The sequence below is a fragment of the Labeo rohita genome, chromosome 22, assembly GCF_022985175.1.
Source record: "Labeo rohita strain BAU-BD-2019 chromosome 22, IGBB_LRoh.1.0, whole genome shotgun sequence".
In the NCBI taxonomy this organism is placed as follows: Eukaryota; Metazoa; Chordata; class Actinopteri; order Cypriniformes; family Cyprinidae; genus Labeo; species Labeo rohita.
In genome coordinates this window covers 19,598,764-19,616,579 of record NC_066890.1, presented here as the reverse complement: position 1 = coordinate 19,616,579, position 17,816 = coordinate 19,598,764, and the positions used below count along the sequence as shown (strand labels likewise).

General features: G+C 34.3%; 2 protein-coding genes across 2 annotated transcripts in view; one reads left to right on the top strand and one right to left on the bottom strand.

Moving 5' to 3' along the window:
• Positions 1–17,816, bottom strand: part of LOC127154115 (CD276 antigen homolog) — a 272,215-nt gene that overhangs the window by 235,753 nt on the left and 18,646 nt on the right. The window lies entirely within an intron of this gene.
• On the top strand, positions 457–6,881 carry LOC127154205 (natural killer cell receptor 2B4-like). Its single transcript, XM_051095613.1, has 5 exons — positions 457–513; positions 2,546–2,848; positions 3,206–3,508; positions 6,588–6,707; positions 6,793–6,881. The coding sequence occupies exons 1-5, from the start codon at positions 468–470 to the stop codon at positions 6,879–6,881; spliced, it is 861 nt and encodes a 286-aa protein (XP_050951570.1). The 5' UTR covers positions 457–467.

The following is a 17,816-nucleotide window of genomic DNA, read 5'->3' as shown; positions in this document are numbered from 1 at the left end:
TGTGTGTTTGTTTGAATGATATGTATTGTATAATATAAATTCTTTGTCAGCCTGATTAAATTTAAGTAGCATTTTTTTTTTCTTAACTGGGGTCTAGTACAGCATCAATTTGCCACATCTCCTTTTGGATTGATATTATAGACCCCCTGAGTTGTATCATGCATGCTAAAAACTTTTCTATGCCATTTCTTTAAGCTTGTTGGTTATCACATGTAAAATGCATTGACTTGCAAAAAAGAATAATTAGCTTGACCACATGGGCCCCTACACCTGCCTGACAGCCAAACCAAAATTATTACATGTAAACAAGAAAAATATAAAAGAATGTCTTTTCCTTCCAAGATGTTTACTGTCATCGGTCATGAGTCATGACAAATGACTAGTTACAGTGGGTGGAGCAATTTTTTTTTACACCTGCGTCAGTTTCTTTGTATTTCACTTAGCTCCTCGCTTTAACAGAGCTCAAAATGAAAAGCTGCGTAATGTTTCTTTATTTATCGTTATTGATCAATGGTAAGCTTTTATAGCTTCATCCTTTTTTCAGTTAATGAATCTGTCAATTTGTGTTTAATAAATAAACGTAATTTGTATTTCGTTTTGTGTTGGAGCAAAAGTAGGGCTGCGCTTTGTTACAAAATAAATTGATGACTTAATGCGATTGTTACTTATCCCACAGGCTGCGATTTATTCAATACTTACCGGTTTCAAGGTAAAGTGCGTCATTTATATGTAGTTCATGACTGATACAGTGTTTTAAGCGTCTGAGAACGCCGAATTGAGTTCTGATTCTCGTCTACGTTAACTTGAACAAAATTATGTCAAAATACCCGTCTTGGAGAGTATTGTTGTTAACACAGTCGGTAATGTCTTAAGTGAAGGTAAACAGTTGAAAAGCAAATTGGATCTGCGCAATACATTTGTGCAGTAGCCTCTGCTGTAGCCGCCGGTAACACTTTAGAAAACTGCATCATTAATGAATATAGACTGATATCACTGTAAACTTTTGCGGGTTTTGTAAGGTTCTGGATAGTAATACTTCAGATGGCTTTGGTAACACTTTAGTCATTACTGGTGGGTTACCATGATCTTCACTTTAGAATACGAATCCAAATAATTAGAAATTCCTTTAGAAAGATGTAGTAACACTTGAGTCATTACTATTCAAAACCTTACATATACCTCAATAGCTTACAATGATTTCAGTCATTACTAGAGAGTTATCATGTTATTCACTTTAGAATATTGATCCAAATAATTAGTAATTTATTCTGATGGATTTGGTATTGCTTGAGTCATTACTAGTGGGTTAGATCTACATTCTAGAATTAATTATACATTTTGCATCATTCACATTAATTATGAACCTGTATACAGTAGTTCTTTCTCTGGGAGATATGAAAAAAGCAGTAGTCACTACTTACCAAATAGTGAACTACCACTTTCAACTGAGTGCTTTTACTTACTGATTTGTTACTCAAGAGTTTCTTGTTAGTTAATAGTTGTTGCTAAAATGTTAAAAGTGCATTAGTCATTTGTTCATAGTTGTTCATTAATGATGGAACAGTATTCTAAAGTGTAAAGCTTGCTCCTGTCAGTTAATCAAACAATGAAAGGCAAAAAGAAAATCTGTCATTGCTCTTGACCGAATAACTGTTGTAGCTTTAATAAGGACTAATTTAATTTATAGAGTAAAGACTTTGCAGTGTCATTTTATATTTAATTATTCATTTCTTTCATTTATCAAGATAAACAAAAAATAGTATCAAGTTTGCTAAAGATATTGTTTGAACAACAACTAATTACTTGTTTGTTGTGATATTATTCAATACATATTAGGCCTACTTTAGCTGAAGTATTTGTCTACTTATTTAAAGGGACAATTCACCAAAAGTATTTCTTCTGCGGAAGAAAGAAAAAAAAGATGTTTAATGTTGTTTTAAGCCCCAGTGACTTAAATTGTATGGACAAAACTGAATTTGAAACATGCTTTGTATAAAAGACTTGCATGTGTGGCCCCTTTTAAAATTTCACTCCGCTCTTGCATATTACCCTTGAGCTACAACTACTTGAAGTGACATAGCAAAAAAAAAAAGGAAAAAGAAAGAAGAAAAAATGAAGAACCGAGTATAGTTTGAGTATAATATGCGTGCGTGCCTCCTATAAAATACTTTTCCCGTAAAGACAACAAAGGCAGAGTTAATTCCCAAACCTACATACTTCAAAATGTCTTTTCTTATGTTCCACAGAAGAAAGTATGTCATACAATGACCAGTAAAGCAGGTTCTTCCAGTCCTTTCAGTTCAGTTTCTTTCTGGATATAAGGTTGCTATGTGTTTGTGAGGTTGTGGCACTGTATGTTGGTAGTGTTGGGCAATATTTACTGTGACTGCAAGCCATTCAATATCACTCTGAACTTGGCAATAATGTGAGCAAATGTATTATAAAGCTTTTAAAAATTGTATTTACAGACAATAATTTATTATTCTTTACTTTCATGTCAGTGTTAATCATACATCTGGAATCCATGTCTGTTTTTGTTCATTAGGTGTGTTTGGTGATGAGACAGAAGTTGTTTCAGTGATGGAGGGGGATTCTGTCACTTTACACAGAGATGTTGAAAATCAGAAAGAAGACGTGATAGTATGGAGTTTTGGACCTAAAAATACTCTAATTGGCAAAATCATTGGAATGGCCGTTAGCACCTGGAAATTTGAGAGAGTGCAGCCAGACAGTCAGACTGGATCCATCACCTTCACAAACATCAGTACCACAGACTCTGGACTTTATCATCTAAAGATCAGAAAGAAAAACAAAGTTTCATACAAGACATTCAATGTTACAGTCTATGGTGAATATTTCAAATTCAGCAGTCTTCATAAGCCTAAAAATTCCTTTCATTATCCAAACAAATTAGAAAAAGAAAAAAATCGAATTAGTCGAATTAGTTTATTGAAAAGAATAGATTCAGAAACATTAGTTTTGATTTTTTTTCTTTTAAAATAGTTGTGTTGTAGCTTATTGATTAGCTTAACCGTTATAATGTAACTGTGTCATGTCCTCAGCATTTTTATCTGAATAATCAAACTATTTATTTTTACGCTATTAGAAAGTGAGACACTACAAGATTAAACTAGTCATTTCTGTTTTCTTCCTGCATTCTAAAATAAAAATGACAGAAGCAATCTTTTTCTCCTCTGTTTTTCAGATAGTCTCTCTGTTCCTGTCATTATCAGAGACTCTTCACAATGTGCTTCATCATCTGAATGTTCATCAGTGTCCAAATGTTCACTGCTGTGTTCAGTGGTGAATGTGAGTGATGTGACTCTCTCCTGGTACAAAGGAAACAGTTTAATCTCCAGCATCAGTGTGTCTGATCTCAGTATCAGTCTCTCTTTACCTCTGGAGGTTGAATATCAGGATAAAAACGCCTACAGCTGTGTGATCAACAATCCCATCAGCAACCAGACACAACATCTGAACATCAGTCAGCTCTGTCAGCCATGTGCAGGTATGACAGTAATATTTGTGTTTTGATGAATTAATACTGTATCTGCCAGTCATGTATTTAATAAATGTGGTTTTAATTATGCCATAATTTTATGATTACTTGATAATTGATGAGAACTAATGTATTGATTAATTACCATTGCAAATGTTTGTGTTATGGCGACAAGGGATATTCTGACACAGTATGAAGTACTTAATGCAATCTGAAACTGATAACCTTTCCACAGGGCTAGTTTGCTTATTTATGTATTTATTTGCTTTATTTATAAGCTCATGGTCACTACTGAATTTAAGGTACAATTGCTGTTGCCCAGTTTTTGCTGAAAAAAAAATATTTATTTGATAAATGAATATTATGTTTCAAAGTTATTAACAATGAACTATATTACATAGATAAATGCAGGTTACGAAGATCTTAAGTAAACAAAAAAATATATTTTTATTACTTAACAAAATTTTAACAGAACTTTTCTAAGAACAGAACTGTAATGTATAAAGAACAAATTAACAACCAACAATCATGTTCTAAATTTCTTTTTACTTGCAGCAGCCTGTTTGCCCTTTTCATACTGTCAATTTTTCTTTTAGCTGTGAGGAGCAGGAATCAATGAATTTCTGGAGACCTTTTGCATATGCTTGCAAAGTTGTCCCTGCAATATATGAGGGAACAGAAAAGTCCTCCCCCTCTGATGGAGCTTTGACCTGTGATCACAATTACAGAAAAAATACATTGCAAAAAAAAAACAAAAAAAACAAACAAAAAAAAAAAAAAAATGTATATTTAACCAAATATAAAAATAAGGACTTCTGTGAGGACTCTGTGTCACGGCAATGTTTCAAGGCAAATCTGTAAGAGTTGCCAACACTGTAATACGGTAGAGCAATAAATAATAAAATAACAAAATACCAAAAGACTACAAAACTGGAAAATAACAAACAAGAACTTAGTAGTAAAACAAAATAGAGAACATGTGACAGTAGGTGTCAGTCAACTCAACTCTGATGGGTTCCAACTCAGCTTAACCCCTGGGTATACCCTATACCTTACGAAAATTAAACATGTTTATACCGGACGAAAAGAAAAAAAAAAAAAAAAAAAAAAAAAAAAGGTTACTACATAGTTAAACCATGGGTACTAAAACAACAAAAAACTGCAAAAACTGTTTTAGCACCCATGGTTTAACTATGTTGTAACCATGCTTTTTTTGTTGTTGTTGTGAAATAACACAAAAGGGTCCTGACCAAGCGTCAATATGTGTTGGTTGTTAATTTGTTCTTTCTGCATTACAGTTCTGTTCTTGGAAAAGTTCTGTTAAAATTTTGTTAAGTAATTAAACTATTTTTTTTGTTTACTTAAGATCTTCGGAACCTGCATTTATCTATAGTTCATTGTTAATAACTTTAAAAACATATCTATTGTAGCAAACTGTAAATTTGTTTAATGTCACACACAGTAACTACAGGTAACAAGAGGGTAACAAGGGATCATTTTAAATTACAGTCCACAGATGTTACACTTACACAGCAACTACATATTACAAGAGTGCGTGTTTGCATAGTGGTTAAGAAAAAATGTATCAGGTTGCATTTTATTCTACTTGCTTCAAACCACATACAGAAGCCCAAAGTTCACCAACAAAACAACAGTTTATGTAATACATTGCACCTCGATGATACAATGCTGCTGACGTGACTCGCTGCTGAAATGACCATATGCAATACTATTTCATCAGGTGAAATTTCATATGGCCAAATCTTAGCAGAAACTCATTACATAATTTCCCCATACTTTCAGCTGTGTTGTTCAGTTCAGGAATCTCCATGATTCCACAAAAAAAAACACTTGTAAATACTATAGCATATATTCTTAAGCAAACTGTGGTAAAATTGTGTAAAGACTATGGTGATTTTTAACTTTACTATAATTACTAAATTATACTATAGTATACTACAGTTTATTATTTGTATCAATGTGATGTAAGATATAGGATGTAATAATACAATAAGTACCCCGTATGCAGTGTAAAAATATAACCTAGTAGGTCATGCATATGACATAGTCTTAGAATATTAACACCTTACTTATGAAACACTAAAAGTATAAATACTTTTAATTTTCCAATTACCCCCATTACCCCCCAAGCATTGCACATTGTTTCCATTTACCTACACGTACATTCAGCTGTAAGTTAATGCGTACATGGAAAATTGAGATCTGTGTTTTGTGCATACCACGTAATTTCAGAACAGGTGCCCTTTAGTTATAAAATACTTACAGTATAAATACTTTATAATTCTGCAGGTTATTACCCTCTTATTCCCCAAATGTTGCATATTGTTTCCTTACACCTATGAGTAGGTACTGTGGAGGTACTCCATAGGTACTAATAGGTACGCAGTAAATTCTGTTTAATTACGTGGTACGTTGCGGGCTGTAATCTAAAGCATTAGTCATTTTATTATTTGTAGTTTGTTTACTAGATAACTAATGCATATAACAGTTACTTTTTATTGAAAGTAATGCATTGTGTTACTTTTGTGTTAATTGTTGTCACCTGGGAAAGGATTTATTTATTTATTTATATGTTTGTTTGTTTATTCATTCATTCACTCATTTATTCATACATAATAAAAAAAACATAAGTTATTTTCGGCAACTGCAAAGGCCCTTTCAGAGCAAAAGCTAAATTAATAAGCCTCAGGCTGATAGAACATTGTCTGTATCTGCATCTCACTCCCAGTTTTTCTCAACACGTCAGTTAATACATGGGAAATCACTTATTTGAAAAAGTAACTCATATACTTTGTTATAAATTTAAAAGTAATGCGTTGCTTGAAAAAAAAAAAAAAAACAGAGGGGGAAAAAAGTAATCTGATTAAATAACTTGTGTTACCACCAACACTGCCAGTCAGTTGGTAATGACAGGTTTACATTTCACAAACCCCATATGTACAAAACTTGCTACAGTATATTTTGAGATAAATGGAACTAAAAGTAACAACTTGCAGCTCTGAGAGTCAAATTAAGGATGTCCGAATTAGACCCCACTTTGTAACTGACATTTTCTTTGTCTTTTTAGGTTCTTGTCTTCAACCCACACATTTTCGATTGTTTTGGATTGTAGTGATACTTTTTGCCGTATGTCTAATAATTGGATCTGTGATGTGCTTCAGGAAACAGAGAGAAGGAAATAAAAAAGGCAGGTCTCATACAGCAAACCATTTTTTAACTTTATAACACCTGATACATAAAAAACCAACATCATGTATCATTTTGTTTTTTAGGCAATTTTTCAAAATTGGGGTATGCTGAAACAGTTCTGACCATCAAAGAGGAAGGACATATCTTGCAGGAACAAGGAAGGAAGATGTAAACATATTGTAGTTTTTTCTTACTTTGTTCGTTGCTATATATATATATATATAAATATATATATATATATATATATATATGTTTTTTTTTTTTTGATAACTGTGATGAAATTTTTTGATATAGAGTTATTTTTATTGTCATTCCGCTATGTGGAGACATACAAAAGAATGAAACGTTGTGCTTCACAGTGCTACATATATTCAAATATATAAGTATAAACATAGACATATAAACATGCTGTAGAGGACATAAAAACATACATGTAAATATATAACCTATATAAATCTATATATAATCCTATAACATAAACCTATATAAAGTAGTACATGAATACTACACATAAGACACTTCAGGCTAAACACTGCAAACAGAGACAGACTCTGAGTGGATGAGTAAGCCGTACAAACCATCCATCTCATGCAATACTCTTGTCTCTTTCTATACTCACAGGTTACTTTAATTTTTCTAGACCCTGGACACTTGATTTATTTATTTACTTATTATTTATTTATTCATCTTATGCTGTCTCTGTTTGCACTGTTTTACCCGGAATGTCTTGGATAAGCTAGGAGGGTTGGGTAAGCAATTTCCCATCTCCCAAGAGCTGAGGGACTTTGTGAGGCAGGTGTTAAAAGCCTTCTTCAGGTCAATAGTCCAGGACCAGGGGTACGTTTCCCAAAAGCATCGTTAGCCAACTGTGGTCGCAAGTTCCGTCGTTACCAGCGTAGTTCAACGATTCTGTGTTTCCCGAAACCATAGTTCAAATGAATATTCGCAAACAGCGTCACATACGTGGTTGGAACTACAGCTCTCGACCTGTGGTTAGAAGCATAGTTCGTTGTAAGACATATGGGCTCAATAAATTATGCTCTTGGGCACAATAAGCAAGCTAACATGCAGTACAATCCATATCTTTCACTCAATCTAAATATAAATGCATTTTAATCTATGCATTTTTAAGCTTCCTCTGCAAGCAAGGTTTTTGAATAGTGCACATGCACTAACTAGTTCGTTTCCAGAACAATGCATTGTACTATGGAGGTTAATCAGTCAGTTACGTCATTGTATGGGAAACGCAACCCAGGTCATCTACTATGGCAAGGAAGTCGAATGCAAAGTCTTTCATGTTGGTGTAATGAAGGACATTTGCTGGACGACATGGACAATGTGATGTTTCATTGACCCCTGTTTGGTTGGGGGTGAGGACTTGGAGAGGAATTAGCCCATTGCTACTCTGCTGAGTCCTCGTTTTGGCCAGTTTGTACTGTCAGGCTTTGTGTAGAGATGAGGTGAGGACAAACAACTGATCTATTTATAATGTTCTCTATTACAGATCAGTGACTCAAACACAGAGTTAAATGGGCTTTATTTATATACAAAAATAATATGAACAGTCGTGGCCTAATGGTTAGCGAATCTGACTTGTAACCTGAAGGTTGCAGCTTCGAGTTTCAGGTCCGGCAGTGATTGTAGGTGAGGGGAGTGAATGTACAATGTTCTCTCCACCCTGAATACCACGGCTGATACCAATCCCTTGAGCAAGGAACCAAACCCCCAACTGCTCCCCGGGCACCGCAGCAATATGGCTGCCCACTGCTCTGGGTGTGTGTGCACTTGGATGTGTTAAATGCAGAGTACAAATTCCAAGTGTGGGTCAATGGCCACACATCACGTCCTTTCCTTTCCTTAAAACAAAACCAAAACTACCCCAAAGGGGAACACAAAAAAAAAAAAATCCCAAAGGGAAAACACACTAACATAACAGGGTCTCTTCTTAAAGCTTTTCTACGGAGCCCGTTAGGGGACAAAAAACTTTCACGTGCACACTCAAAACTATTTTGCGAGCTCACGCATTACAGTTTCCTATTGTGTCACCTCTGCAGTCTTACAAATAAGAAAACAAGAGCATGGATGCACATGAATTCGCCTAATTGAGATGTATTTTAAACAGCCTTCAATACGCAAACATTGTTTCTATTTGTGCATTCTGACACAGATAAATCATCACTGAGTGGCATAAGAACAGCTTTTTCCCTCAGGCTATATTCCATCTGAACAAGATATAACATCTCAGGACTGTAGGCCTACATCTGCATATAACTTCTCAAAACTTTTTATCTGTAAAACACCACACTCATATTTTTTTCTATTTTCTCTATATTTTGTACATGACATGTCAAAACATTTGCACATTCATAATTCTATTTTATATTTCTTGTTGCTATATATCTTTTTTTTTATTGCCTATTATCTTTATTTTTTGTGTGTTATATTTCATTATATTACCTTAAATTACATGTATGTCTGCATTATGTCTGTACTTTTTCCTGCACTATGTCTGCATTCTCTCCTTGTGCATGTAAACACACTTGTCAATAAAGTTCTTGGTCCCACTTTTGTATGGCCTTAACTACTATATACTAACATTAAAAAATAAGTGCAGTGTACTTATTGTCTTCATATTGTATTGCAAAACACATTTGCTGCTATTGAGGTGGGATACGGGTAAGGTTAGAGACAGGTTTGGTGGTATGGGTTTAAGGGTGGATTAACGTGTAAAAGATGGGTGTAATTATAAATGTAATTACAGAAATTTATTACAGATGTAATTACATGAAGGCGTTTTCAAATCTAAGTACAATGTAAAATCATGTATGGACAATAAGTACATTGTACCAAATGTGACCCTGGACCACAAAACCAGTCGTAAGTGTCAATTTTTCAAAACTGAGATGTATTAAAGCTGAATAAATAAGCTTTCCATTGGTGTATGTGTCACGCTCAGTCACAACAGACAAAAGGGGTAAAGTATAACAAGTGAGTTTATTTAATGTACTCAACGTAAACAGGTTCTCTGCAGGTAAATATCCAGGTAAGTATTAAAGCAAGTAAACATCAACAGGATCACAAATCAAACAGGATTCCACAGGTAAGTGTTCAGGTGAGTATTAGTGCTGGTAGATGTCGACAGGATCACAAATCACACAGGTTCTCTGTAGGTAAATGTCCAGGTAAGTATTAGTGCAGATAATAGAAGTATACTCAATCTGTAAGGCATTCATTCGAGAAGCAAGGCAGACAAAGTTCGTTCTTCAAAAGGGCACGCGAGTAGACATGCAGGCAGATGATCCAGGAATGACAGAACGTATCAACCTTGAGCTCAGCCATCGAATGAATGGCTGAGCGATCCTTTTAAAGGGAGCTGCTGATTGTGACCAGGTGCTAGTAGTCCGGTGATTGTGAGCGAGTGATTGGTGCTGAATCAGGTGCGGGTGATTGCGTGCGTTCGGTGGAGACTGGTCCAGGGTCAGGTGAGTGTGACGGTGTGACAGGATAGGACAATATTTGACCGAGATACAACTATTTCAATATATGGAATCTGAGGGTGCAATCTAAATATTGAGAAAATCACCTTTAAGGTTATCCAAATAAAGTTCTTAGCAATGCATATTACTACAGGTAATCAAAAATTCTTGATATAAAAGTCTTGATATATTTACAGTATACTATAAAAAATCCAACTTGCGAAAGTTTGAATAACTTAAATCTATTAGTTAACTGGACAATAAATCTAAAAAAGTTGACTTAATATCTTAATATATGTGATCATTAAGCATTTTTTGCGATATGCAAATATATCTACTGTTAGAGTTTTCAATGCCAGTAAAATGTACAATTGTATGTTTTGACCTGGTTTTGAAAATCATAACTAAGCAATGTAGTGTCAATGGTCAAGCTTACTATTTTAAAGCAAGTTTGTATGAACGTTCTCATTACCCTGGTGAAAAAAACAGCATATGCTGGTAGGTATGTTTTGATGCTGGGATGCTGGTTAGGTATGTTTTGGTGCTGGATTAAGCTGGTCCTTAGCTGGTTTATGCTGGTCCTTTGCTGGTGCTGGTCCTTGACCAGCAACATGACCTGCCCCTGATGCAACAACAGGCCATTCAGTTAGATATTTGAAACTTGATATGACTGTCAAGAGCTGCTGCTGTTACACAGAATGGCCTGATGGTAGTGACAAAGCACAGAAAACGAACTTCATTCCAGCATTTAACACAAGATTCGTAAGCAGCACTGAGGAATGGGTCAAAACGCAATACTGGTCTAGATCTTTGGTAACATAATCAATAAATTTGTATCACAAAAACACCAGTATTATTATGCAAGTTAAACCTTTATTATTTAAGAATTTACATGACGGCTTTTGGAATAAATCAATAAATAAATACTGGTGCGCTGTTTGTGATACTGATTAATTGTCCATGTTACCAACAGACCTAGAGCAGTGTAGTGTTTTGACCCATATACTGATTGTGTATTTCTCAAGTGAACATGGGCTGATAAAACCAAAAACTGAATCTAGAATAGCACATTGCTACAAGAAAAAATGTCTGGGGAGTATATTTTATTAACTCTTCTGCAGATATAAAGCTTTGACAATATCTTGCCACATAGCCTTAGGAGAAATAAAGGATAGTAAATCTTTACATTGTGAAGAAATTGATTATGATTTCATTTCATTTTTGATTTTAGGATGATTGAATTTAGCATTGATTATTAAAATTCAATACACAGCTCTTTTTGATGATTGATGATTAATGACAGCCTCTCTCACAGTCATCATTCACTTACATTCTGTAAATAATAAATTGTGCAATTAAATGTGAATTAGCATTATTAAAAGAATATGCAACCTTTTATCAACTCATTTTACAGTCTTACCACTATAGAATACAAAGATGTGAAGCATGTGTTAGGTGTAAAACTATTATATTTGGTTGTTTCATATAATTATTGTGTTTTTCAGAAAAAAAGATACAAAACTGAGATCAGCTGATAATGATGTATTCGTTGTTTCCAGAGGTGGAAAGTAATGAATTACATTTACTCGCGTTACTGTAATTGAGTAGGTTTTTTGTGTACTTCTACTTTTTAAAGTAACTTTTAAATTTTGTAATTTTACTTTTACTTAAGTATGTTTTGATTTAAGTATTGTACTTAACTACATTTTAAATCCTATCCGTTACTGAGTAAAAATAAAAAAAAAAATAGTAAAATTAAATAAACCAAAAAAAAAAAAATGTGCGTGGAGGGAAGGAGGGGAGCGCGCGCCAGAAACTGATTGCTTGATGAGCGGGAGAACAAACGCAGTGCGCTAACTCAAGAAAGATGGAGACGGACAAGACAGACAAGACACACATGATGTAGACCCAGATCAAAGTGAAATGCTGTTGAATTTGAATTCTTCAGAAACAAACCAATGGCCATATTTACAAGACCTCTTTGAATTTAAGTGCAAGAAAGGCAACAGCTTTATTATGCGGTGTAAACTTTGTTTGCCCAAGACGACTGAATTGGCAGCTTACAAAAAGCTCAACATCAAACCTGAGCAAGCATGTTGAGGTTAGTTAAACATACTTCTTTTTTTTTTTTTTTTTTTTTTTTTTTTTTTTTTTTTTTTTTTTTTTTTTTTTTACGTAATTATTGTTCTGTTGCGTTGCATGAGTGCGTGACATTGCTAATGTTGGTTAGCACTAGGGTTGGAAATTAACAGGAATTTAGGACAAAATTGTCAATGCACAATTAACGTTAAGATATTACCAATGTCACGATTTACTTAAGTCTATGAAAAGAGTTAGAATAGATCTGCAGATGTCGTGTTAGAATTGGGCATTACTGCATAACCAATCATACACTTTTGTTGAGAATGCAGTGTCCAATCAAAGCGTTTTGATTCGTCACTGAGTTCAATGCGTGAGCTGTCTCTGCATTTGCAATTTCTCTCATTATCGTAAGTTAAATGACAAATTGTAAAAGATTTTTTTTTAATTTAACAAACAGACGTTTGTTATTTGACAGGTCTGTTATCTGACAATGGCACCGTTTTTTCATAAATGCTTGAATGTCCCTGACCCATTTTGACTTACTTTTGCACTACTGTTTTAGTGTTTAACAAAAGGATGCTCTGCTGAATCCACAGTTTATGCCATATTCAGTGGTTGTGATGTTTAATGTTTTATGGGATCATTTGCACTAAAATGACTTCCCTAAATGTTTTATATGGTTATTTTATTTATTTTTATTGTATTTTATTTATTTGTTTTTATTGCACTTTAATTTGTAAAGTTGTTTCCTCAATTAAATACAACCAGGTTGAGATTTATATCCCCGTCTTTTTTTAACTGCACTAGAATCACCCACCCACCACTGTTGTTCAAAAAAAAAAAAAAAAAAAAAAAAAATTACTCAGTAAATTTTACTCAGAGTAAAATTTTAGAAGAGTTACTTTTTACTTTTACTTGAGTAGATTTTTTGGCCAGTACATTTACTTGTACTTAAGTAAAATTTAATTGAAGTAACAGTACTTTTACTTGAGTAGCATATTTTATTACTCTTTCCACCTCTGGTTGTTTCATTAGGACATATCTCCAGCAGACAGAGAGACCAGAGGGATGGAAATGGGAATTCTTGTTACAACCGAGGATGATGTCGCCGCTAGCACACTGCCTTACTTTACAAACTTTGCTGATGTTTTGGAGGAGGCAATTGTTCTGAAAGACATTTCAGATCTACAATCTGCTGTTGCTTACCTATTTGGCCTTATCTTCGCCTTGGATTTTCAATACCCAAAAGAACTCAAATATACTTTTGAGGTAATTGAGAAGGTGTTTATGCACATGGGCACTCACTCCTCTGCAAGGTACAGTCCCTGAAAATGAAACTCTGGAACTGCCTCCTCTCACATGACTTTCCTCCATTCATTCTCAATTACCTCTTAAAAAGCCACCGCACACTTAGGGGTGTCTGTTCAAAGTTAAGTGAGATTTGCTTGAAACAAGCAAAATAATCTGCCAATGGGAGCTGCCTTCCAAGGCAGGAAGGCATCAAGGCACGTCCGAATTTAAATTCTGCTTCACTTCCTGTCTCCGGAGGTACCTTTATGTATTATTAAAACATTTATACATAACTGTATAAGATCGTTTTTCTCCAAAATCTACAACTTAACCGTTAGGTAACCTAGCAACGGCATCACGTTCTGCTGCCTCTGAAGTCAGTCCGAAACTGTTCCCGAAGTTGCCTTCGCAGGCTTTGAAGTCACGGCCTGATAAGGCAGCGAGGCAGCAAGTCAACTGACTAGGCTTTCGGATGCAACCGGGGTAAACAAAATAATCTTGTTTTGTGTGTTTCTGTTTTGTGTTTCAGTGTTTCTGAAATAAGATTATTTTGCTAACCCCACTGGTAGATTATTTTGCTTGTTCTAAGCAAAAATTCAAAAACTTAAATTTCTTTTCTTTTTTTCTTTTTTTTGAGTTTCTTCATTGAAAGTTTATTGTATTAGTGTATTAAAAGCAGTATATTGTGTCAGTATTATGAGAGAGAGATGGACTGGGTGAGTGTGATTACCTGTATCTGATACAGCATTCATTCTTCCCCTCAATCTCATATCAGTAAAACATTAGTATGAATGTCTGATGAGAAAAGTGTTATCTTTGTCATAACGTTAATATCCTTTTATCTGTTAGGGGTGATTTCTGATGACAGCGCTACTCAGTGCATTTGTTACCTGTGTCAAGCTGTTGTTGAAACTAAAAACAACTTCCATTTAAAAGAACATTTATTTTTCAATGTAAAAGTATTTACTGCTGTCTCTTGTTGCCATTTAATGGCAGGACAATGTAACTAAAATCACCATCACAAACACATGCTCGTTTCTCAATACTAAACACTATGAAATACTATTCTTTATATAAAATACAGTATTAAATACCACTATTATTTATCTAAAATATAATTTATTGAATATTTAACGAACAACAGTAGCCATCACAAAAATTTCTGGCAAATTCAGTCAAAAGTACACAGGCAGCATTGAATTTACATAACCATGAGTATTATTCTTAAATTATAGTGGATTTGGGCATCTGCCATGACACTCGCTTTGAGAAATACAGCAAGTGGAGTGATGCATGATACAAATAGTGAACTCCACTTTTATATATATATATATATATATATATATTGTTCAGGTGGAATATCGCCTGAGGAAAAAACACTTCTCGTGAGCACGCAATAGTTTCTTGCATGCAGACTAAAGTCTTCATATTTTTTTGTTTTTGCAAATGCCCCTTTAGGGGCTCTGTACTTTTCTGCCTTAATAAACAAACTAACAAATAAATAAAGCAAGCAAGCAAGCAGAATATGTTTAAAGGAAAACTGTAGCGAGGCAAGTCTAAATGTATGGGTTAGATCATGACACAAGAGTTGAGGCATGGTTTGAATTTCTGGATTGAATATACAGTATGTGTATATGATTGTGTGTACAAGCTATATGTTTACATTGGATTTGTGGATTTGTCCATGCAAATAGCTAATAAAGATTGTAAAGATACAACAAACTTTACCGTTTATTCCTATGTATATTTTGAAGGTTTTTACAGAGGTTTTTTATGTGGAGCAATAAAAGGAGATTCAAAAAGATCCTGTCTGTAAAATAAATAAATAAATAAATAAATAAAAATTAGAATCTAATTCTAGCATGTTCACAAAGTCTCTTTGGAAATTTTGAAATGGAATAAAACCAGTAACTAATGGTAAGGCTGAATTACTTACTGGTCAGTGGGTGTTGGTCTTTGTACTGACTAAACATGAGTCTAAGACTAATTTGTTCGCATTATAGACATCTATTATAAAATAAATACCACTGATTGCTTGTGTTGTTTTTTGAAGCACTAGTGTGTCCCAGACAGACCATGACAGTGACATACAAGCAGTACAAGTGTATGCAAATATTGACAAGCCTATATTCCCTTTAGAGGTCCTGATAATTCACTGTTTGTCTGGCTGACATTCTTTTGAGGCCCAACATTTTAAATCAGTCTCTGTGGGTTGACTCAATATTGACACAATATTTTAATATCATTGTCACAAAAATTGGCTAAGTATAGCTCCAGGTTCAGTTGTCTATCTGTAAGACAGGTGTGCTGAAGTCAGTTGGAAATAAACTCCAAGAGAGTGGGTCTCCAAGAGCAGGGTTGAAGACCTCTGTTCTAGTGCATAGTTGAGTAGTGAATTAGCTAGTGGTAGGGGTGACACATTACAAGTAACACGAGTAACATAATCAATTACTTTTTAAGTAACTAGTAAACTTTCTTCTCCTGCCTCCTATTCTTCATGGAAACTATAATGGCAGCAGTGCTGAAAGGTTTGTTTGAGCTGTGGCCTCTAATGTACAGATGTGAATTTACATTTCCTTAAGCCTGAGGCTTTTTCCTTTCACTTTTGTGTAAAAGTGCTTTTGCATTTGCCAAAAATAGAACTAAAAGCCCAGCCCAGATTTAAAAAGTATTACAAAAGTAACATAACACATTAATACTTTCCATAAAAAATAACACAATCAGCTTCTGTTTAGGGAGTGACAGAATATTGTAATGGATTACTTTTAAAAGTAACTTTCCCCAAGACTGTAAGTAACTAAATATGTGTTATAGTTTGGTTTGGGTATGAAAATTGTAATAACCATCAAGGCAGTATCATAACATAGCCTAAATACATTGTATTAAAGCATGCATTTATACAGTGCTTAAAAAACACACAGTACAATCCACATATATACAGATGTCATTTTGTACTTTTATTTATTCTTTTTTTTTATTCATAGTTGTAATTCAACAGTATTTAAATTTTATATAACATATGGCTATTAAAGCCCTCAGCTGTCACTCTTTATTAAAGAGCTACACATAAGTGATTGAGACACAAATAAAGAGATTTTCTTCCTTCAGTAAGTTTAAACATGTTCTGTAGTGCATAAACATTTCCACATAGCTAACATGAGTGCTCCTTGTATGCCTGAAATGTTCAGACCCATTCTGCTAAAAATAGGAAATATAAAATTGTATAGAAAAGTTATAAAATGAAAAACAATGAAAACACCAGTGAAACTGGTGAATGGACACAACATCTCTGTCACACACACATTCAAAAAAAAAAAAAAAAAAAAAAAAAAAAAAGAAAAATACTGAACAATGTCTGTGATTCCTTAATATTGCAGCCAGAAATCAGATACAACATCCTACAGGCCAAGCTCAATTTGACCTAACATAAATCAAAATATGAATAAAACAGCTATTTGACAGCAATAAAGACATTTTACAAAAGAAAATGTTGTATAATGCTTCCAGTTGTTATTGTGTTTCAATTATTGTTTTATGAGGTGACAATCTTTGCTAGTGTTATGGAAGAATGACTTAAGACACAAAGTATGAAGAGTTTTGATAGTTTTGCATTTTGAAGGTGAAATTAGCTTTTGTGCTGAGCTGAAATTGATGATTATGTAGTGGACAGCACATTCCAGGACCCAGTTTATGGCAAGGGGGCTCCTCCCTGACCACAATACTGGACAGAGGTTTGCAACATTTTGACTGGATCTTGGTGAAACTGTCCAACGCCATCAGTTAAAGATACAAGGACAACAGCCAGACATCTCTTAGAGGGCAAGAAGACCACCTTTGGTACAAAGCCCGGGAAGGACAGAACTTCTTACTGGTCAAAATGCAGTTTCTGCCCTTCACCCACCTTGAGACTGATTCCTAAGGTTTTGGCCTGTGACCGACCAAAAAAATTCCTTAGGACCTCCAGATGCAGCAACATCGGGTGAAACAGAGAGAGATCGCAAGGATTCATGTAAATCCATGCAAAACTAGGTTTTTAAACCCTAAAACTTATGCACACCACAACACACACATCTTATACTTATTCAGAGAAATAAGTATTCTTGGTGTATGTGTAGTATAGCTATGTGTAGTGCAACATCTTAAACAAACTCAGCTGTTAATGAACAAGTGAATGCATGCATGACGGTTTAATCTTTTGTCATCACGTTTGGACTTAATGTGTTCGTAACATTGCCAAATGCATTCCAATTATGGTTTGG